Source organism: Rhinoderma darwinii, chromosome 2 (assembly GCF_050947455.1).
Source record: "Rhinoderma darwinii isolate aRhiDar2 chromosome 2, aRhiDar2.hap1, whole genome shotgun sequence".
In the NCBI taxonomy this organism is placed as follows: Eukaryota; Metazoa; Chordata; class Amphibia; order Anura; family Rhinodermatidae; genus Rhinoderma; species Rhinoderma darwinii.
The window spans coordinates 118,736,910-118,761,149 of record NC_134688.1 but is presented as its reverse complement, the minus strand read 5'-3'; the positions used below and the strand labels follow the sequence as shown (position 1 = coordinate 118,761,149).

At 40.9% G+C, this 24,240-nt stretch overlaps 1 protein-coding gene and 2 non-coding genes across 4 annotated transcripts; all 3 read right to left on the bottom strand.

The window, feature by feature from the left end:
- Positions 1 to 571: 571 nt before the first annotated feature.
- On the bottom strand, positions 572 to 24,240 carry KANSL2 (KAT8 regulatory NSL complex subunit 2). Of its 2 annotated transcripts, none has more exons than XM_075852217.1 (10): positions 24,134 to 24,240; positions 23,398 to 23,653; positions 17,922 to 18,100; positions 15,625 to 15,739; positions 12,064 to 12,227; positions 10,828 to 10,994; positions 9,851 to 9,947; positions 8,652 to 8,905; positions 8,384 to 8,566; positions 572 to 7,001 (listed from the first exon to the last, which is right to left on the bottom strand). In XM_075852217.1, exons 2-10 carry the CDS (start codon positions 23,643 to 23,645, stop codon positions 6,888 to 6,890), a joined length of 1,521 nt encoding a protein of 506 aa, XP_075708332.1. In that variant the 5' UTR covers positions 23,646 to 23,653; positions 24,134 to 24,240; the 3' UTR covers positions 572 to 6,887. The 2 variants fall into 2 exon arrangements, with proteins under 2 accessions (XP_075708332.1, XP_075708333.1); XM_075852218.1 differs by lacking the exon at positions 24,134 to 24,240 and adding an exon at positions 23,933 to 24,118.
- On the bottom strand, positions 7,076 to 7,210 carry LOC142747826 (small nucleolar RNA SNORA2/SNORA34 family). Its single transcript, XR_012882061.1, has one exon. It is a non-coding gene; the product is annotated as a small nucleolar RNA SNORA2/SNORA34 family (small nucleolar RNA).
- On the bottom strand, positions 10,040 to 10,175 carry LOC142747828 (small nucleolar RNA SNORA2/SNORA34 family). Its single transcript, XR_012882062.1, has one exon. It is a non-coding gene; the product is annotated as a small nucleolar RNA SNORA2/SNORA34 family (small nucleolar RNA).

Here is a 24,240-nt window from a genome sequence, read left to right as displayed (position 1 = left end):
TCTGTCTCCTCTGCTCTGTAACCAGACTGCAGATTATAGGAAGGGAGACACCTAGTGGCAATAACTTGACACAGAATTTGAATGGATAAAACAACTAAATTTAACAGTAAGTGAATTAAAAAATTGTTTTAAATCAGGTATACTATTAGATTAGCATAAATTATTTGTAAAGTTAGCATCAATTTAAGTTTAGTAGTTGGCCACAGCTCAGTTGTATGAAATGCTTATCTTTTTTGAATAAAAATCATACTAATGCCTCAGTTACTGTATATACTTAATAATGCTCCAGGTAGATTCCAGTACATTATTTCATAGTTTATTCAGAGCGCAGTTATGGGAAAAACCAATTATCTAGAATTTATCTATAATATTTAGAGAGATAAAATCTGGGGGGGCTGGCAAAATCCTACATGTGGTAATATGGTGAAAAGCTCCAAGCAGATCTTGACTTCCTATAAAAATCTAGAGTTTAGACATGCTTACACAACCCTATGAAGTAGAAGAACAAGTATGAATAGAGAAACAGATTTTATTGAAAACTTAAGTTCATACAAGTAAAGTCATAGCTTCCCACTGGATACGATCAAAGCCAAAATGAACAATATCATACGGTTAGAAAACTGAGTTTATACAAGAAGAAATAGTATGCACACATTAGATAGTACTGTATCTGGGGTCCCTGGATAGGCACCCTGGGATTGCCATCAAAAATACCTTAGACACAAGCTCCTTATTGCATCATAAAAGCTATATAACGGTTATGACGGAAGCAGAGTTTTGTCCATTTGTATCAATGTACTTGCATTACTGTTGTATATGTAGTTTTTTTTTCTATTTTTAAAAAAGGCTTTATTTTCAAAACTTTAGTACACACGAGTAGAAACAATACAAAAAAAGACATGCTAAGAAGTATCAATACATCAAATAGAATGGCAATCCATAACGGATACAGTGCATTAGGGTTGTCACGATACCAGAATTTGGACTTCGATACCGATTCGATACTTTGCCAACAGTAAAAAAAAAAAAAGTTCTTCCGTTTTCTGATGTGAGGTGCGCGGTGTGATGAATTTTCAATGTGCCTCATATTAATAGTAACTAACCCCATCATGTTTCTTAGTCATAATGGGTTAATATGAGGTACATGATGGGGTTAATTACTATTAACGTGAGGCATATGGAGGTTAAATTCATCACACCTCGCGCCTCACATTAATAGGTGATAAAAAAAAAAATGTATCTTGACATTCTCTGCTAACATACAGTTTTTGGTACATAGGTATATATTTATTCACCAAGTACTTCCAGTGTGCCAAATTCAGTTGTATATGTATGTTTGAATAATTAAAGGAGTTGTCCGGGATGTGAATTTTTTTTTAATTTGAGGATGATGATGTAAACCAAAAATGCTACACTTGCCTATCCATTCCCTCAGTGATCCAGCGTTGACTCTCCAGCAGCACTCCCGATGGTTGTTTACATGCACGTAAAGCTTCTGGCATTATGCCGGAAATACTATTTGTCACAAGTGACTAGATTCCGATATCAACTTTCATTCTTCGGGTATGTGCACACACAAAATCAAAAAAGTCTGAAAATACGGAGCTGTTTAAGGGAAAAACCAGCTCCTGATTTTCAGATGTTTTTTTAAGCCACTCTTGATTTTCACAGCGTTTTTTACAGCCGTTTTTCCATAGTCGATGAAAAATGGCTCAAAAACCGCGCCCAAGAAGTGACATGCACTTTTCCGCAGGCGTTTTTTTTACATACCGGTTTTGGAAGACGAGGCATTAAAAAACACCCCATCGGAACAGAACGCCGTATTTCCCATTGAAATCAATGGGCAGATGTTTAGAGGCGATCGGCTTCGTTTTTTTCAGGCGTTTTGAGGGGTAAACCCCCCAAAATACGCCTGAAAACACTATGTGTGCACATACCCTAACTCATGGTGCAGAAGCTCAATATGTAATATGGGCCTCTGATCTGCAGCTAGAAAATCTTCCTTGGTAGTTGCTTCTGAGATTATTGGATTTGTGCTTTAGAAAAAATGTAGACTGTAGCAATTAACTGACACAGATAAAGCAAGTTCACATATAACCGTCAGAAATACTGTAGCCGCTGGAGATCCTTTACAACGATGAAGACCGGAGCTTCTTCAGGCTCCTGTACAGCACATAGTGAAACAGAAATATAACATGGAGCTGCCCTCACCTGGTGTCCAAAGGAGCAACTCTTTCCGGAAAAGGTAAAGACCAGGAGAGGACATTTAGTACTGGAGAGAAGCGCTACTAGACAGCAAATCCGGGAATGCGCTGCATTACAGCAGGTGTTTTACCAATAAAATTCCCATGCTGATTGGCTGGGAGATCCAGACCTTTTATGGCATTGTATGTTGAATGTGGTTTCAAGTAACAAAGGGCCAGGAAAGACCATTGTATGTTGAAAATATTGTAACCTGTAGGACCAGTGTACACTTTTTTCAAATTGATTTGGTTAACCACTTGATTTATGCCCATCTGTATGTACTTTAGGTTTTCATTTGTTACCTATTGTGTACTGGCTTTTAAAATAAGACATCTAAGTTGTCTGTTTTTTTTTTACTTGCGTTCGTGCAGACTATCTTGACTCATTGCTGTCTGTACCTTCATAAATCAAGGAGTGACCAACATGAAAATATTATTCCTCATTCAGTTTGTGAGAGGTCAAAGTCTTTATTTTAAAACTATATTCCAGGTCAAAGCAAAGAGAAGTTCAATGAAGAAGTCTCTCCTTGGTAGGACACGCCTGTGACCTAAAGTAAAGAGCTTATGGAACCTGCTTCTCCCAGGCATAGATTCATTTAGCGTTTACAGATAAAGCACCTTCATTTTTTTTAAACTTTGTATGGCCAGACTTACACACCATGTTAAGCAGCACTTTCCATGGAGTTCTCTTTTGGGCTAAAATGCAGCAGCAAGACGAAAGGCTATAGCAAAACTATAAATGTCTACATACACAGCTATTTTTAGGCCAGGTTCACAAACTATGCAGCACATCTGACCAAGAATCCGCAGCACATTCCATCTGAAAACCCACACCAACGTGGTGCGTTTTTTTGGGTAGAATTTCCGCTGTGGAAACCAGCGCTAGATATATATGAAAATTGCCATACTTACAAGTCATGGAGACACATTCCTTGACATGCAGGCCAGTCTCCCAGGAGGATGCTGCAGCCCATCACAGACTGCAGCAGTCACATGGGATAGGCCAGCCTAGAACAGAGGATCGCATCGCTATGACAATACCCCGGTAGAAAGTACAAGCTTTTTTTTTTTTTTGGCGTTACGATTTTTGCAGCAGAACTGCTGCAATAGTCACATCGCTTGGCTGTCTGTTGCTGGTTTAACATCCCCATTGAATTCAATGCAGAAAACCCACAACAGAAAAACTAAAACATCACATATATCGACATGCAGATTTAACCCCTTCAGGACTGAGCCTGTTTTGGCCTTCAGGACAAAGCAGATTTTTCAAATCTGACGTGTTACTTTATGTGGTAATAACTCTGGAATGCTTTTGCCTATCCAAGCGATTCTGAGATTGTTTTCTCGTGACATATTGTACTTTGTTAGTGAAAAAAATTTGGTTGATAAATTCAATATTTATTTGTAAAACACACCAAGATTTGGAGAAAATTTGCAAAAACTTGCATTTTTCTAAATTTAAATGTATCTGCTTGTAAAACAGATCGTAATACCACACAAAATAGTCACTAGTTAACATCCCCCATATGTCTACTTTATGTTGGCATAGTTTTTTTTTTTTTTTGAACATTCTTTTATTTTTCAAGAACGTTACAAGGCTTAGAACTTTAGCAGCAATTTCTCACATTTTCAAGAAAATTTCAAAAAGCAATTTTTACAAGGACCAGTTCAGTTCTAAAGCAGCTTTGAGGGCCTTATATATTAGAAAGTCCCCATATATTACCCCATTTTGAAAACTTCACCCCCTCAAAGTATTCAAAACAGCATTCAGAGTGTTTTAACCCTTTAGGCGTTTCACAGGAATTAAAGCAATGTAGAGGTGAAAGTTACAAATTTCATTTTTTTTTTTACAAAATTTGATTTCTAATACATTTCTTGGGTAAAACCTTCTGTGGTATAGAAAAAAAATGTAACTTATTATTTATTGCCCAGATTCTGCAGTGTTTAAAAATACCCCACATGTGGTCCTAGTACGGTAATTTACTGAAACACCAGCCTCAGAAGCAAAGGAGCACCTAGTGGATTTTGGGGCCTCTTTTTTAGCATATATTTTAGGTACCATGTCAGTTTTGAAGAGGTCTTGTGGTGCCAAACCAATAAAGACCCCCAAAAGTGACCTCATTTTGGAAACTACACCCCTCAGGGAATTTCTCTAGGGGCATAGTCAGCATTTTTAACCCAGTTTTTTTTGCTAAATTTATTAGACTTAGTATGTGAAGATGAAAATTACTTTTTTTCTGAAAAAAGACATTTTTAATTTTTTCAAGGAATAAAGGAGAAAGAGCACCCCAATATTTGTAAAACAATTTCTCCCGATTACAGAAATATGCCATATGTGGTAATAAACTGCTGTTTGGACCCATGGCAAGGCTCAGAAGGGAAGGAGCGCTTTTTGGCTTTTGGAGCTCAAAATTTAGCCGAAATGGTTTTCGGGTGCCATGTCGCATTTGCAAAGCCCCTAAGAGGCCAAAACAGTGGAAACCCCCCAAAAGTGGAAATGACACCACTTAAAGAATCTATCTAGGGGTATAGTGGGCATTTAGACCCCACAAGTCTTTTGCAGGATTAGAATTAGACCGTGAAACTGAATATCAACTTTTCTTCCACTAAAATGTTGCATTTTTTCAATTTCACAAAGGATAAAGGGGGAAAAAGCTGCCCAACATTTGTAAAGCAATTTCTCCCGAGTACGACAATACCCCACGTGTGGTCAAATGGTTTTTCATTAGAAAGTAATTAACCTTTTCTGGACTGATCCATTTTTTTCTTTTCCTTTTTCGTTTTTTCCTCCCCGCGTTCCAAGAGCCATAACTTTTTTATTTTTCAGTCAATAGAGCGGTATGAGGGCTTATTTATTGAGGGATGAGCGGTCGTTTTTATTGGTACACACTGTCAAGAAGCATCGGAGGACCGGCCGGCGGCTGCTCCTCCTCCGAGGCTTCCGTACATGGCAACCCGGAGGTCATTGTCTGGCCTCTGCCATGATAAGGATCGCCAGCCCCTGCAAATGCATGTGGGGGGCTGTTGATCCGCTGTAAACCTCTTCAATGTGATGATCGCAATCGACCACCGCATCGAAGGGGTGACAGGGCGCTGATCGGCAACGGGGAGAGCAGGGCTGACACCCTGCACAGTTAACCGCCGCTGCGGTGTAGCGCCGCGCAGCGGCTAACCGTTAAAGCGCGGCTGTAACTGCACGCCCAGGTGCACGAAGTTACTGCTCACCTGGACGTGCATTTACGCCAAGGTGCAGGAAGGGGGTTAAAATCTGCACCGTAGGTCAATTTAGGAACATCTTCGTTGCTATTTTTTTTCTAAAGCTTGGGAATGAGATTTTCTAAATATCATCCACTTTGTCGCTACATTAAATGCTGCTTAATTTCTGCACTGATTTCCGTGGCGGAAATTCTGCAGCGTTTACGCTAGGTGGGAACCTGGCCTTGGTGTCAGTGGCATGCTAGCAATTTGTATGTTTTTCTCCATAGGATTCACAAATTAGAAAAAAATACTACTAACAATGCATTAAAAAACCTTGTGTGAAGACCTATAAGAGGGAGAATTTTGGGTTTACTCAGGTTCTCTTTATTTAATATTAACATTAGTTTGGCAATCTGAAACTTTTTAATGTGACAAATTAGCAAAAGTAGAGGTAGAAATCGGGTGAGGGGCAAATACTTTTTCACAGCAATAAACGGTAAGGCCCCATGCACAGGAACGTGCTTTTGCGGCCGCAATTCCACCGAAAAACCACAGGAGAATTGCGGCCCCATTAATTTCTATGGGGCCATGCACACGACCGTAATTTTTATGGTCTGTACATGGTCCAGGAGCACGGCCCGCAGAAAGAACGGACATGTCTTATTATGGCCGTATTCTGCTGTCCGGGCTCATTGAAAATAATGGCTGTGGCCATGTGCATTGCCCGCGATTTACGGGTGGCCTGCGGCTGACAGTCAGCTGCCAGCCGACCCGAAAATCACAGGCGTGCACATAGCTACGGTGGTGTGCAGGAGGCCTAAAACGGATTCTTCATCTCAGCATTAGAAAGATTCCTAAGGCCTCCTTCAAACATTTTCCCTGGCAATTTAAACTACATCAAAAACGCTGTTCTTAAAAACGTAACATGCTTTTTTTCCCGTTTAGTGTCATTTTGCACATGAAAAACACCAGAGAGAATGCAAGTATTATAAAAGAAGCCTATGAGATAAAAACACCATAACAAGAGCATGCTGTTAAAAAAATAAAAAAAAGCCTCAAAAATGTAACAAACCAAACCGCCACACCAATAATTTATTTCTTATTTTACGCAAAATCTAGCTAAACAAACCAAACAAAAATTCAGTGTGAATGCAGTCTAAATCTGCATTTACTTTGACAGCTTTAAAAATGTTAGGCTAAAAAGAAACACAGAAACAAAAGGTTTCATAATATTTAAGTTTCAAAATAATTTTACATTTATAATGTTTTCAATTTTCTATTGTCAATACCTTCACATAACAGCCTGTACATATTACTCTATGGATGTAAAAATAAAACAATTTTAGTAGGACAACAAATAACCTAAAGGATCAGATTTAGTTTTCAAATGAGTGGAATAAATCATAATTTAAAAAAAACAAAAACAAAAACCTTTCATAGCAAAATTCAATTGAAAATGGCATCTGCATTTCCATTGGCCGTTAATGGCGTGGGTGCCAATACATGATCACTAATCGATTCAGCGAGTTGTGACGAGGTCCCTGCTGACTGGATTTGACCCTGAAAAATAGTGATGGAAACCAAACATTACAGAAAGTTGTAGTAAGGTTTATTCATCACATGCAGCCCACATACATTGTTTCTTCCAACTGAATCGGCTTGGTCATACAGAAAAATTGCCCAGCCAACAGACCACAGGAAGTAGTTCATTTGTGCTCCTGTTTGAAACCAGCAGCTACAGCAAGCCACCAGCCTTGATTCAGGGCAATTACCAGTTACACCAGTTTATAGATGTAGGTTATAATGTGCTTATTATGTATAGGTAACAATAGCTATACCTGGATATAAAAGCACGAGAATCACATCAACAAGCTCCAATCAAACATTATTCACATTGTAAATTTCACACCTCCATATAAGGTTCTCGTTTTAGCAGGCCTTAAAAATACACGTACAATCCCAACATACAATAGACTAACCCCAAACACACCAGTCCATTTCTTCACAGCTATATGTTATTCTTGTTCTCTTAAGGGCCTTTTACACCTGCTGATATTCGGCTGGTGCAGCGAGCGCCAATCAACGAGACATGGTTGATCAGCGCTAGTTTGCTCCGGTCACAGAGCTATGGATGGGGACGACCGGTCGTACGCAGATTGCTCGTCCCCAAAGGTTATCATGTCAGTAGCGTCTCCCTGATTACACAGGGAGATGCGCTGCTGACAACGATAATATTTCACTTCTTTAAACTATACTATCAGCAGATGATCGAGCGATTGCTTGATCTGCTGATTGGTGCACGGTTTTCACAGGGCAATTATCGGGAACGAGCGTTATATGAACGCCCGCCCGTCTGCCCGATAATCGTCCAGTGTAAAAGGGCCTTTACTTTATTCACACTACCTCCTCTGTACACTATACATATTTTAGCTATTGACTACAATGTGGCCTGTCAATATTGTTCATATTCTAAGATGATGCATTTTCTGATAGTTGTATGCAAACACATTCAAAGGAAAAGTTGAAAGTAACGTAAGTAAATTATGACTTTGGCTGTCTGCAATCTACAACAACGGATTTTGGGTATACACAGAACTGGCTGTGAGGTTGATAATGATCAGCTCAGTGTACTCTTCACAACACATCCAAGAACATAGCAGAGATGCACAAACACATTCATAAGTATATGTAATACAAAATTCCAATCATTTACACACAAGTGATCTCTATATTTTCTGACAGCGTCACTGTTCTTGTCATAAGGCTCCTACATATCAAAACCTCATACTAGTATTGTCTGATTTATATTGTTTTTGGGGCAAACAGGAATGCCAATGGAGGTAAAGAATTATTAAAATCAATAATACCATCAAGCACAACTAAGCAATGTCTAGAAATATAAAGGGATTGATGATTTAAACACAATATAAAGTGCTATTTACCTGTGCCGCAAGTCCCACCAAGGAGTCAGCTGTCAAGAATGTGTCACTTGCAGAGGTCTGTCCAGCGTCATCTGCAAGTATTTCAAATGGTGTTTTTGAAACATTTAAAGCCATCTCGGCAGAAGGATCAAAGAGGAGAGGAGACAGAGGGCAGTGCATTCTATCACCTACAACATCAAGATCCTAAGAAAGAAAATAAATTGTGAAAAACGAAAAAAAATTTGGCACAACACGACAATTGTACTCTTTTGCCCCCCAAAGAACTTACATCACTGAACTCGAGGGGTAAGTTCTCGGTAGGTTGTAACTCAGCTGTGCTCAAGTAAAGCTCCACAGGAGCCACATCCATTGGTTCCGGCACAGGCAGCACTGGCTCAGACTTGTACATTGGTGATGGTAAACTGTAGTGAAGAGGGCAACAGGGATCTTCAGACAGGCTCACTGGAAGAGCTCTATTGCAAGGAACTTCTTCAGACCCAGCACACATCTTGAAGAGAGCTTGGTTACTGTCTTGACAAATATCTGGTCAAACTGAATTAAGGAAAGATATTTTTCATGCTGCAATAAATTAAAGGGACTCCTATGTTGGACTATTTTTCCACAATGTGAACAGCGCACATTCAAGCAGATTTTATGTACACAAGTGGCAAGATAGAGGCCTACATATACAGGGAATATGCTGGGGTACAGCAGACAGTTAAAGAGGGAAAGCCATAGAAGATTGTGGTGCATGTAAAACGGTTCCTTCCAATTTATGTGTTACGCTAAAGAGAAAGCGGACAAAGGAGAGTTTATACAGACTACAGTTTAACACATACAGCAAGCTGCTACCCTCTCAGGTCCAGCTATTTATCCAGAATCTTCTTATGAATTGTACGAGAGAAATAATCCAATGAATAATGTGTTCTCAAATGTCAATTCATAATTGGCCTATAAATTTGTGTGTTCTAAGAGACCAAGTTTTGTTACATTTGGGTGCTTTAAAATAAAAAAATGTATCCAAAACTTTGCCTTAATCTATTGTTACAGGAGTTAGCACTTCATTTATCTGGTACAGAGCTACAAATCCCCTACCTGCCCAGCATACAACCGAGTCTAAAACATCAAAATTCTGCCAGAGCTCTGTACATTAGAAGTGGAAATTTGACCTACAACTTTGTCACAAAAGTGATAAAAAAAAAAAGGATATAAAGATAGCCATTTGCAATGGTTTCCTGTGAGCCCGTTTATAATAGGTATTCTTTTTATACCCAGATATAGGAGTAGTATAGATCTTTGCTCATAATGGACAATGTTAGCTGGGGTTTGTTTATGACCACCACCACAATATTTCCAGTATTAGAAAGGTCTTGCCTCTTTCTATACATATTAGCACAAGAGCTAAAGACTGAATGATCAGGAGTTTTTGATTTTTTATCTACTTGCCGATCTTCGCTCAAAGTATACCGCCCACAGGACAAAGGATACGTGACAGGCAGTGTCTGCTCATGGGAAGGCTTGGATTAGAGCAGCGTACATCTTCAACAAAGGCAAGGCAACGTTGACTGGATCTTGTGGTGTGAGCCTGCATTAGGGGAACCAAGTTTTAGTTTAAAATAGACAAACTGAGGTCAATTGATTACTGCCAATAGTTTGAGATTATAATCCTCGAAAAATATATGTTTCTTCCAACTGAATTAGCTGAGCCTATATAGTATGAGCAGCACAGCTAACAGACCATAGGAAGAGTTCATATAGGCACCTTTTTGAAACCCACAGCTACAACAAGCCACAAGCCTTGATTCAGGGCCTGTGCACAGCTCAGCCTTTAGTCTTGTACGTCCTAAATATTTCTGTTCACATTACAGTTGGTGAAAATTACCTAAACTAGAAGGGTAAATTGGAGCAGTTGCACAAAGCAAACAGATTCCAGCTCTCATTCAGAGGCCAATTGACAGATTTATTAAAACAAAAGGTTAACGGAAAAGCAGCCTGCTTTAATTACCAAATGTCTTATATACCAGACATTTGCAAATTCAGTTACATTTAGCCTTTAAAAGTGCTCATGAAGCCTCATGTCATTGTTCTGACAATAGTAATGCGACAGCAAGTCAAGAGACAAATCTGGTTTGGGAAGGCACAAAGTCTCTCAACTATTTTCTTTAGCATGTAATGCAACGTCACAAAAAACAGGCTTGTTTTTTTGCAGTTCAAGAGCTAAGAGAAAACTACAGACAAATTCTTGCTGTACTCACATCTGCGTCGGAGCATCCACTGCAGATAGGCAAAATTGACTGGAAAAATAACCAGTCGAAGTGGCAGAAAAATAGCTCAGTGTGATCAGGTGGCGCTTGTGTTAGTTTTGCGACAGATCAGGCACTAGGTCGGGGCCTCCATAATAAACATGTGAACAGAGATGTGAACACAACCTAATAGCACCATCAGGAACATGAATAGCAATATACCTGTTGTGATCCCCCCTCTGTGGCCAACACACGACGATCTTTCAGTTGCCGATGTAAAAGAGCCTCTACTCCATATCGTTTTCTATAGCGCCTTAATGCTTTCAGTTTCTTCAGGTTGTCATGCTCTTTAGAGGAGAGTCCCTCTGGACCAGTGAGAAGACTACTCCCTAGGGTAAGGGAGAGACAAGATACTGACCACCAGAATAAGCTAAAAATAAATGTAAACAAAATTGTAATAAATTACATGTAGTCCAAGTTAGTGTTTGTTGTGCACAGTAAGGGCTTGTCCAGAACGGAATTGCTTCAGACGATTTCTACAGCAATTCAATTGAAAAACGCGGATATTCCGCTGCGGCAAAAACGCACCATTTCCTGCGTTTTTTTACGGCAGAAAATTGTGTGTATTTTGCGGCATTTTCACAATGTTAGGAGTTGGCGACATCTCTAAAAAATGCAGCAAATCTGGCCATTTTCCGCAGCAGGAGTGGAAATGCTGCGGTCTGAAGAATATGCACCGCAGGTCAATTTCTGCACGGAATTTTTACACAGTGCGTGGATGAGATTTGTTAAATCTCATTCACTATGCTGCTACTGTATTGTGCTGAGTTTGTCCATCCGAAATTCGGGCCAGAAAAAAAATTTAATACGGCAGTTCCGCAGTGTGTGGACAAGCTCTTAATGTACACAATGGCCATCAGCAAAATTAATGTTCACCTCGTAACGACCACCCATACGTGTTTTACAGTGGCCGTTAATAGGCTTTATTACGGCACAGCAGAATAGCTGCTGCACAGGGAATAGTGCAGCCACATGTATGGCACACAGTAGAGAAGGCAGACGTTTTTATATGCCATTCCTGCCTTATCGATCCCTATACAAAGTGCCTAATGAGCAAAGGTCCATACACAATAGAGAGCAGCAGCACCGCCAGGACGATTGTGAAATAATTAACTACTAAAAAGAGAAAAACACTTGTGTGTCTAAAGCCATAGTTCTGACACTATTCCTCCAACAAGGATATGTCATATATAGTTTGACGATGGAAGACAGAAATATAAATTCTATTTGTAGGGTTTCACTGCAATTAACTTTTTTTTTTTACATTTCAATAGTTTACTTGGTCACACCATAAACCCAATTGTAAAACAAAATGTGAACTTTAAAAAAAAAAAAAAAAAAACACATGAACAGTGTTCTGTACTGGCTGTAGCAGTCCCAGGTAGAAAGAATACATACCAATGGTTTCATGCTCTGCCTTTACACTGTGCAAGTAGCTTCTTTTCTTTTCTTTTAGCAGGTGCTGCAGTCTCTTGAACTGATCAATGTACAGAGATTGGAGCCGAATGAGCTTCTCACGCATTATAAGAGTAACTTCTTCAGCAGTGTAAACTCCTGCATGTCTACACATCAAATAAATGGAAAATTGTATTAACATATTATTCCTATACCTAGAAAGTACAAGTTAAACACCTGCCATTTTAATTTAGATAATACTTGATAAGCCCGCAATAAAGGTTATGACAAAACTTAAGTCTGGGTCACATCACATTATTTTCCTTCCATCTGAGGTATAAATGTAGGCATTCAGCGGGATATGTCGCCCGAACTACCCGGGCACATTGCTACTTTAAGCGATGCACCCGAGGAAGTCTGATGTCACTGCCCATATATAGACAGTGTCAGGAGTAGGGATGCACGGTGCATCGAAACTTCGATACTGTTTCGATACTTTGCATCCCTAAACGGTTCGATACCGCTATTTCCTGTATTTCGATACTTCGCTGCGCAGCCGCACAGCTCAGTATAGTAATACATGACTGTATGGGAGCGCGGCTGCGGCTGTGTAATTCAGCCACAGCCCCGCTCCCGAGTCCTGATAACATGTGCGCACGGTCAGGATGATGCGATGTGGCCAGCGCTGTACTTATGAGCGGCGGCACTGGAGACAGAACATGGCGGGCGGTCTGCAAAACACCCCCATGTTCTGTCCTCCGTGCCTGAACCGCCGCTCATTAGTGCAGCGCCGGCCGCTTCTCCTCATGCTGACCGCGCGCGCACTTCCTGTCAGGAGCGGGGCAATGGCTGTATTACACAGCCCCGCTCTATAACGGCGGAGATCAGAGAAACCGCTCATCTCCGCCGTTATTCCCCTGAATGCTGCGATCACAGCTGACTGCAGCATTCAGGAGAATATGAGAAGGGGGGATGCCCCTGGATCGCGTCACAGGGAATTCCTGTGACACGAACGAGGGCCATACCATATATGGGCAGACAGCCCAGGGTCTATTGACGGACACCAGGGCTGTCTTACCATATTTCTTGTTGTTAGGACATACCCAAGTATGTCCTAACAACTGCCTGTGTGCTATCTGTCCACAGGCTAATGTACTGGGATATATCTGATATATGTCAGTACATTAAAATTTAAAAATAAAGTAAAAACAAAGTATTGTTAAATGTAAAAAAAAGACACATTCACCTTTTTTACAATAAACATTAAAATAAGTCTCAATACATAAAATATTCACACATTCAGTAATGGCGCGCACAACAATTTTTTTGCATCATTTATGATGTGTACGCTGTAAAAAAATGAAATAAACACGGCTTTCTATCACTTATTAATGTGAGGCGCGAGGTGCGATGAATTTACCCTCCATGTTCCTCACATTAATAGTAATTAACCCCATCATGTACCTCGCACATTAACCCATTATGACTGAGAAACATGATGGGATTAATTACTATTAATGTGAGGCGCGTTCAAAATTCATCATCACACCTCGCGCCTCACATCAGAAAACGGAAGAATTTTTTTTTTTATTACTGTTGGCAAAAGTATCGAAATTGGTATCGAAATCGCAATACTAAACGAAGTATCGGTATCGAAGTCCAAATTCTGGTATCGTGACATCCCTAGTCAGGAGGCTTCTCCAGTCCTGGAGCCCTTGGCCAGAGCACTTCAGATGCCCTGGCCGCGAAGTCCATAGTGGAAATCCACAGACAATATATGGACTAGGGATGCACGATGCATCTAAACTTCGATACGGTTTCGATACTCTGCATCCCCAAACTGTTCGATACCGTTATTTCATGTATTTCGATACTTAGCTGTGCGACTGCACAGCTAAGTATAGTAACACATGAATGTATGAGAGCTGGGCTGCGGCTGTGTAATACAGTCATTGCCCCGCTCCCGAGTCCTGATAACAAGTGCGCGGGGTCAGGATGATGCGATGCGGCGGCACTGAAGACAGAACATGGCAGGCGCACTAACAAAACACCCCCATGTTGTGTCCTCAATGCCTGAACCGCCACTCCTTAGTGCAGCGCTGGCCACATCACCTCATGCTGACCGTGCACACACATTCCTGTCAGGAGCGGGGCAATGACCATTACACAGCCGCAGGCCCGCTCTATAATGGTGGAGATCAGGGAAACCATCTCCACCGCTATTCCCGTGAATGCTGCGATCACAGCGGACTGCAGCATTCAGGGGAAAATGAGAAGGTGGGATGCCCCTTGGGTCGTGTCACAGGTAATTCCTGTGACGCGATTGAAGGACATACCATATATGGGCAGACAGCCCAGGATCTATTGAAGGACCCCAGGGCTGTCCTACCATATTTCCTTTTAGGGCATACTTAGGTATGTCCTAACAACTGCCTGTGTACTATCCGTACACACGCTAATGTACTGTAATAGATATAAGCCAGTATATTAAAGTTTAAAAAATAAAGCAAAAACATAAAAGTAATGTTAAATTAAAAAAAATACATACATCTTTTTTACAATAAACATTAAAATAAGTCTCAATACATAAAATACACATATTCAGTATTGGCACGGCCATAATAACTAGCTCAACAATTTTTTAGCATCATTTATGATGTGTGCGCTGTAAAAAAAACAACAAAAACTGCTTTTTATCACTTAGTGGGGCACGAGGTGCGATGATGAATTTAACCTCCATGTGGATTAATAGTAATTAACCCCATCATGTACCTCACACATTAACCCATTATGAGTGAGACATGATGGGGTTAATTACTATTAATGTGAGGCACGGAGGTTAAATTCATCACAGCACGTGCCTCAAATCAGAAAATTTTTTTTTTTATTAGTTGGCAAAGTATCTAATTGGTATCGAAATCTCAATCCTACACGAAGTATTGGTATCGAATAACACCCTCCCCCCCGACACACATTTATATATACATATATTATTTTATTTTTTTTGCTGGATCTCTTGGGATACCAGTGACATATACCAGCCCGACAGTTCCAAAGAAGACTCTTCTGGCCACTGCTGGGCTTATGAAGATTTATGGGCATGTTTAGCAGGCACACCAGAATATTTCTCAATGTACACGCTAAAGTTAGAGCTAAAAAACACATGAATCAGGACTTTCTACGAAAATACATTGTTTCACCACTGCATTGCACCGCTTTCCAGGTGGACGTAACCAAAGAAAAATCTGCAAATTTAAGATAACGTCCAGGATTTCTTGCAGAAAAGCCACAAGTTTGAGCTACTAATGTAATGGGTGAAATACATAGCAGGGCCAGCTCTAGCCCTCTGCAGGCTCCATCACCCTTCTGAAGACTAACATTTAACCGCTTTTAATAGAGAATGTGGGAGACACGTGTACAATGTTTGAGCCGATGCAGCAGGCTTCCAAAGTTGGGTAACCTCACTGCACTAATAATAATCTGCTAAAATGCCTATATTATCAGTGACAATATAACCATCTTTGTACATAAGGACAAATTAATAATTAAGTTAACAAAACTTACTTCAGAGGGTCCTCCTGATCACTGTCCAGACTGTCTGCCTCACTGTCAAGATCTCCCATCCAGGTCTGGTCCACTGTTACTGCCTCACGATCACTATCACTGCAGCTGTCCTCCTCTAACAGTGACAAAAATATTACCCAAAGTAAATCGTTAACCCTGGAAATACACTAATCTCAGAGATGGAAGTTGCTTTACGCAATAAGTAAGGTTTCCCTTGTGTTTTCAGGAAGCGGCACAGTCTTAACACATTGCAGCTTTGGAGTAACTGAAAATACCACATGCTTCCTTTCATTAACATTACATGCACAAGGTGAATAAATAAATCAAAGTTTAGGAATGAGCAGATGCAGCTGAAGGGTGTATACCAAGGCCAGGAAGACAGCTTATTGTGACATTAACAAGGACTACAGAAGTGACTGGGAGAGGACATCATGTACACACGAGAAGTTCGCCAGCATTCAGTAGGAAAGTGTCCTTTATTATAACACAGCACTTGAAAAAGACCCGTGTTTAAAAAGTGCAAACAAAAACACCTACTTCTTTGGGTATATTGCTTTTACGTCATAAGTCTTAACCAACCACAAGTGACCCCCCCCAAACAGTGTCAAACAATAATCTGAAAAAAGTGGTCCTACTATAACTCCAGTCCAATTACTTGATATCAAATATATTATGCTATTTGACATATCTTACATATGGAGCCCTGGAAGTTCCCACAGGAGCGCAAGAGCACTCAAACCAATGTGCATGCTCCTGTTTGTCAACTGGTCGGGTCTCGATTGATCGGGCATTAACGTAGTCATAGTTGGCAGAACACCAACAATATTGTCAAGGTTACAGCACAACCGTTAAAGAGCAATATCTTAGGATAGTATTTATGTACAGATCAATAAAGTATATGAATAAGCTTTGACAGGGAAGAGCTAGAAATTGTTTCTTAAAAAAGAGTTGAAGATTTAAATTTTTTTTTTAAAGGAGCAGGAAATGGCTATACACACACACTTGCCTATCTATTCACCTGACCACCTATAGGTCTCATGCCGTACATGACTGCATCACTGCTGAGGCCATTACTGCAGGACAACTCAATGACTGGCAGGGAATACTGGAGAAGTTGTGCTGGTAGGGATTTGAACGTTGTTTTTTTTTTTTATTGTCTCTCCTGCTCGTAGAAAGATCTTAAAGAGGCTCTGTCACCAGATTTTGCAACCCCTATCTGCTATTGCAGCAGATAGGCGCTGCAATGTAGATTACAGTAACGTTTTTATTTTTAAAAACGAGCATTTTTGGCCAAGTTATGACAATTTTTGTATTTATGCAAATGAGGCTTGCAAAAGTACAACTGGGCGTGTTTAAAAGTAAAAGTACAAGTGGGCGTGTATTATGTGCGTACATCTGGGCGTGTATTATGTGCGTACATCTGGGCGTGTTTACTTCTTTTACTAGCTGGGCGTTCTGACGAGAAGTATCATCCACTTCTCTACACAACGCCCAGCTTCTGGCAGTGCAGACACACAGCGTGTTCGAGATCACGCTGTGACATCACTCACTTCCTGCCCCAGGTCCTGCATCGTGTCGGCCACATCAGCACCAGAGGCTACAGTTGATTCTGCAGCAGCATCAGCATTTGCAGGTAAGTAGCTACATCGACTTACCTGCAAACGCCGATGCTGCTGCAGAATCAACTGTAGCCTCTGGTGCCGATGTGTCCTCGCTCGTCTGACACGATGCAGGACCTGGGGCAGGAAGTGAGTGACGTCACAGCGTGATCTCTCGAGAACACGGCTGTGTCTGCACTGCCAGAAGCTGGGCGTTCTGAAGAGAAGTGGATGATACTTCTCGTCAGAACGCCCAGCTAGTAAAAGTAGTAAACAAACACACATAATACACGCCCAGTTGGACTTTTGCAAGCCTCATTTGCATAAATACAAAAATGGTCATAACTTGGCCAAAAATGCTCGTTTTTAAAAATAAAAACGTTACTGTAATCTACATTGCAGCGCCGATCTGCTGCAATAGGAGATAGGGGTTGCAAAATCTGGTGACAGAGCCTCTTTAACAACCCCTTTTAAGCTGCACAAGGAATACTATTAAGTAAACTGCCCAATATGCTGCCAACTTGTGACCTGCAGAATCAGTAATAGCAAGGTTTAACTTGTATTAAGTGCACCTTTAGAAATTTACAGAAGTGTTTGTATAGCAACACCAGCATTTTGTTGTTTATGAACATCTATGTGTACAATAAGTATATATCTAATAGACAAGAAAAATATGTAAAACGAGAAATGAAAACATACCAAGGATCCGATTTGCTTCACTTCTGCTGCTTTCTTGGGTCTGGGTACCAAGATCTCCTCGGGTATATGAGCTTAACTGGTATAACAAAGATTCACTGGTTGGCCCTGGGTTTGATTTTTTAATTTGGGCCTGGAGAGCTAGGGCATTTCTTCGTGCATGCTCAGCACAGAAAGAAATTCTGCAAAATTTGAAACAGTAGAATAAAAAGTTAATGAAATATATTCGTTTTTGCATCATTGAATTTCAGGAAGTGTCACCCTAAGGCCTAATTCACACCGCCGTGCAGTATTTACAGTAGGTAAATACTGCATGGATTGGCCGTGGAGTATCATCCGCATAAACTCATACTTACCTCCTCCGTCTTCTCTGCACGTAGTCCGGCCTCCTACGCCGACGTTGCAGGCCATGTGATGCTGCAGCCTGTGATTGGCTGCAGGGATGAAATGTCATCCTAAGAGGGCAGACTGCAGGAAGAAGGAGGAGAGCGTTCTGGGCAAGTAGGATTTTTTTTTTTTTAGATTTTTGCGGCGCAATCACTGATTACGCTGCAAAACTGCTTTGTTGCGTGACTTGCATCAACATTGAATTAAATGGGGAAAACCCGCAACAGAAAAAAAAAATCAGAAATGGACATGCTGCCGAATTAAATTCCGCACCGCAGGTCAATTAACGTTTATGCAGTTTTTCCCCACAGTGTGGGCATGAGATTTTCTAAATCTGGTCTACTTTGCTGCTATTGTAAATGTCTTAGAATTGCCACACAATTTCATTGCGGAAAATCTGCAGCGTTTATGTTACGTGGTAACCTGGCTGTACACCTCCTGGCGGCGAAGCTTTATTCTGATGCAGCACCGAAAAAAGGGTAATGCATCAGAATAAAGCCCATTAGCAACCGACGTAAAAACACCTATGGGTGGTCACTAACCGGATAATTCCCATATTCACTGCAGAACAAATAATGTGTACTACTAAAAACAAAAAAAAGTTTAGTAGCTGAACGTCCCAATTCTCACTAGATCTAAAACATGAAAATCCATACGACAGTTCATTCTTAAAAAGAAAAAAAAAAAAAAGTTCCAGCCTTTAACCACTTCCTGACCAGGCCCATTTTCAAGTTTTAGCCATGTGCCAATTTAAAAGCAAATTGTTCTTCTATTACTCTTCCAATCTACATGTATTTTGACTGGTTTTCCTCAGAAGATATTGGACTTCCATATTGTATAAAAAAAATAAATAAAAAAAAAAGATATTTTACTTTTTAAAAAATGTAAAAGGGAAAACCGGCAATAAATAAAAATGTGTATATGTAATTTTAAGTGATGCTTCTTTTTTACATCTGGTGCATGCCACTGGGTAAACACCTAAAGACATATTTGGCAACTTCCGCTGTCTTTAACCCCTTCCCGCCGCAGCCATTTTTCAGATTTTCATTTTAGTTTTTTCCTCCCCACTTTCCAAAAGCCATAACCGTTTTATTTTTCCGTCGATATAGTCCTATGAGGGCTTGATTTTTGCAGGACGAGCTGTAGTTTTCTAAGCACCATTTATTGTGCATATAATGTACTAGGAAACGGGGAAAAAGTTGTGTAGACTTTTTTTTTTTTTTTTTTTTTAAAACAGATTCCTCCATTGTTTTTAGCGCTTCGTTTTTATGGAATTCACTGAAATTAAGACATGTTAACGTTATTCTGTGGGTCAATACGATTACAGCGATAACAAAATTATAGTTTTTTCTACATTTTACAACTTTTACAAGTAAAAACCTAAGTAAAAAAATTACATTTATTTTGTGTCGCCAAATTCCGAGAGCCATAACTTTATTGTTCTGTCGATTAAGTGGTATGAGGGCTTATTTATTGCAGGATAAGCTGTAGTTTTTAATGATACTATTTTGGGGTACATGCAACGTTTTTCATCACTTATTTCATTTTTTGTGGGAGATGAGGTGACCAAAAAAAGTGTGATTGTGGAGTTTACATTTTTTTACACCGTACGGGTTAAATAATGATATATTGTAATAGGGATGCATGATGCATCGAAACTTCGATACTGTGCATCCCCAAACGGTTCGATACCGTTATTTCATGTATTTCGATACTTAGCTGCGTGGCCGCACAGCTCAGTATAGTAATACATGAATGTATGAGAGCGCGGCTGCGGCTGTGTAATACAGTCATTGTCGCGTTCCGGAGTCCTGACATGTGCACGCCGTCAGCATGAGGTGATGCGGCCAGCGCTGAACTAATGAGCGGCGGCACTGAAGACAGAACATGGCGGCCGCACCGCAAAACACCCCCATGTTCTGTCCTCAGTGCCCGAACCACCGCTCATAAGTGCAGCGCCAGCCGCATCTCCTGATGCTGACTGCACGCGCACTTATTGTCAGGAGCGGATATATGCCAGTACATTAAAGTTTAAAAATAAATTAAAAACAAAGTAATATTACATTTAAAAAAATACACACTTTCTTTTACAATAAACATTTAAAATAAGTCTCAATACCTAAAACATACACATTTGGTATTGGCGCAGTCGTAATAACCTGCACAGCTATTTTTTTGGGGTCATTTATGATGTGTACGCTGTAAAAAAATAAAATAAAAACTTCACTTATTAATGTAAGGCACGAGGTGTGATGAATTTAAAGAGGCTCTGTCACCAGATTTTGCAACCCCTATCTCCTATTGCAGCAGATCGGCGCTGCAATGAAGATAAGAGTAACGTTTTTATTTTTAAAAAACGAGCATTTTTGGCCAAGTTATGACCATTTTTGTATTTATGCAAATGAGGCTTGCAAAAGTACAACTGGGCGTGTTTAAAGTAAAAGTACAACTGGGCGTGTATTATGTGTGTTACATCGGGGCGTTTTTACTTCTTTTACTAGCTGGGCGTTAGGAATGGGAGTGTATGATGCTGACGAATCAGCATCATCCACTTCTGTTCGTTAACGCCCAGCTTCTGGCAGTGCAGACACACAGCATGTTCGAGAGATCACGCTGTGACGTCACTCACTTCCTGCCCCAGGTCCTGCATCGTGTCGGCCACATCGGCACCAGCGGCTACAGTTGATTCTGCAGCAGCATCAGCGTTTGCAGGTAAGTAGCTACATCGACTTACCTGCAAACGCTGCTGCAGAATCAACTGTAGCCGCTGGTGCCGATGTGTCCTCGCTCGTCTGACACGATGCAGGACCTGTGAGTGACGACACAGCGTGATCTCTCGAGAACACGCTGTGTGTCTGCACTGCCAGAAGCTGGGCGTTCTGAAGAGAAGTGGATGATACTTCTCGTCAGAACGCCCAGCTAGTAAAAGAAGTAAAAACGCACGTTTCCCCTGAGGAAGCTACGACAGCGAAACGCGCGTTGGGGCGCCATCATACCAGGCTACGTGCTGTGGGCCTTTTTTCACTCGGTCATCTTCATGGGTAAGCTTGTACCTCATTATGAGATCTGCTATTGATAGGAGGATTTCCCTCCATTGAACACCTCAGCACAGGTTAGGATGTGTCTCCTCTGTACTTTCATTTCTGATAATATTACAGCTCGTCTAGATGCTGCTTCCTCTAGCGTCTTTCTGATTACTTCTTCTGTTACTAGGCTCTTTTTTTGTGCCTTATTACTAGGTTTTACACGCACCTGATATCTTTAACGCTATATGGTTTGACGCTCTCATGTTGTAGCATTATTTGACAATTACCCATTTTTTTTAAGTACACGTTTCCTGCTGTGTTCTATATAATATACCTGTGATTTATATTAACTGTTCTGTATGGCTCACGCATGGTATTTTAAGATCCTTGCATCATGTTTTTAGTCGTGTTATTTAATATCGTGTATTCAATAAAATTTTGTATTCATTTCACTAGTTGTGGCGTTATGACTCCTTGTTCTCTAATTATTTCTTATTTTAATGTTTATTGCAAAAGAGGTGTATGTGTATTTTTTAACTTGAACATTAAAGTTTAAAAACAAAGTAATGTACTGGCATATATCTATATACAGATAGTACACAGGCATATATCTATATGCCAGTACATTAGTCTGTGTACTGATAGTACACAGGCAGTTAGGACATACCCAAGTATGCCCTAACAGGAAATATGGCAAGACAGCCCTGGGGTCCTTCAATGGACCCTGGGCTGTCTGCCCCTCAATCGCATCACAGGGATTCCTGTGATGCGATCCAGGGGCATCCCCCCTTCTCATTTTTCCCTGAATGCTGCAGTCCGCTTTGATCACAGCATTCAGGAGAATAGCGGCGGAGATGACAGATGATCTCTGCCGTTATAGAGTGGGGCTGCAGCTGTGTAATACAGCCATTGTCCCGCTCCTGACAGGAAGTGCGCGCGCGGTCAGCATGAGGTGATGCGGCTGTGTAATACTAATGAGCGGCGGTTCAGGCACTGAAGACAGAATGTGGGGGTGTTTTGTAGCGCGCCCGCCATGTTCTGTCTCCAGTGCCGCAGCTCATTAGTGCAGCGCCGGCCGCATCGCCTCATCCTGACCCCGCACACTTGTTATCAGGACTCAGGAGCGGGGCAATGGCTGTATTACACAGCCGCAGCCCCGCTCTCATACATTCATGTGTTACTATACGGAGCTGTGCGGCCGCACAGCTCAGTATCGAAATACAGGAAATAGCGGTATCGAACCGTTTGGGGATGCAGAGTATCGAAACAGTATCGAAGTTTCGATACATCGTGCATCCCTACACGGAAGAACTTCCGTGTGACGCACTTCATTTCTTTTTCTAAACCGCGTGTCATAAGGATGGCATATGCGTGAAAATCACGCAACACATGATGACACACGCAACTGCAACAAGCAAAAAACAGCGTTTTTTTGCACACGCAAAATGCACACTTTCGTGTGAATAAGGCCTAACCCATTATGATTGAGAAACATGATGGGGTTAATTACTATTAATGAGGCACATGGAGGTTAAATTCATCACACCTCGTGCCTCACATCAGAAAACGGAAGAACTTTTTTTTTTTTACTACTACTACTGTTGGCAAAGTATCGTTTTGTTATCGAAATCGCAATACTACACAAAGTATCGGTATCGAAGTCGAAATTCTGGTATCGTGACATCCCTATATTGTAATAGTGCAGACTTTTACGGATGCGGCGATAGAAATTATGTTTATTTAATTTATTTTTTTACTATGCTCTAGGGGGAAAATGGGGCGGGGGTTTGATCTTTTAATATTTTCTTTTTACATTAAAAAAACGAACAAAAAACGTTATTTTACTCATCTTTACTTTTTTTTTTTTTTTTATTAGTCTCCTTAGGGGACTTCAACCAGCGATTATTATAACTTAATTATACAAAACGACATCTGCTGAAATCGGACAACCCTTTGCTACAATCATATCACTTCCGTCTGTGATGAGTGCCAAAGCAAAGGTCCAATAGTTCCAAAAACATGATACCAAGTAAAAGTAAATCGTTAAAATGAAAAGTCTTCCATACCCGTCCTTTTTGTCAGGCTTAGGAGCGGCACTACCGCAGCGTCGGCTGTTCTTACTGGAGACATAGCTGCATTGCTTGTATGGGGCATTCCGGTCTTCTAGAATGTGTTTGATGCAGAACTCGTAGCCTTCAAGTCGTGGTTGAGAGCATGGCCGGTGTGTGTAGGAACAGGACAAGGCTTCGTAGGTCCTCGGAACAGGAGTCAAGCGCCCTCTACTGGGCAAGACGTGGATCCGAATTCTGTTCATTAGAAAAGCTGAGGAGATAAAACAGTTAAAAATAAAAACGAAGATAAAAACCTGAATGAAATAATCCTCATAGCATTCAATAGGCAGATCCACATCTTCCAACCAATAAACAGCTGAATGTCAAGATTTCCTCAAACACGTGTTACATAATACAAAGAACGTGACTTCATTCATGCTGCTCGCCGTATGCTACAGAACGCTCCACAGCAAAGAAGTGTAAAGAATTAGGTGTGCCAACTGCATTAGGTCGTTCTCTGGAAACAAAGCCCTTCAGTCAGAGTACCTACACCAGCCGTCAGCTATAGACTACAGGAGGCTGACGGAGTTTCCAGACACAAAGAAGACTTCTCTTAAACTTCATGTGCGATGCTTAATTGCGCAGCAAATGCCAGGACGTAATAACAGCTACCGCCTAGCACATTCACTCGCTTATGTGGCCCACGTGACCTAATGACTCAGCAACCAGCCCTCATGCACCGCCATTTTACCTGAACGGCCGCTCCTCGCACACTGAGACTGAAAAGAGAGCTCGTCCAAGAATCACCCTAATAAACACGTCCCCTAAGGCCGTGATTGGCTACTGTAACGGCTGTCG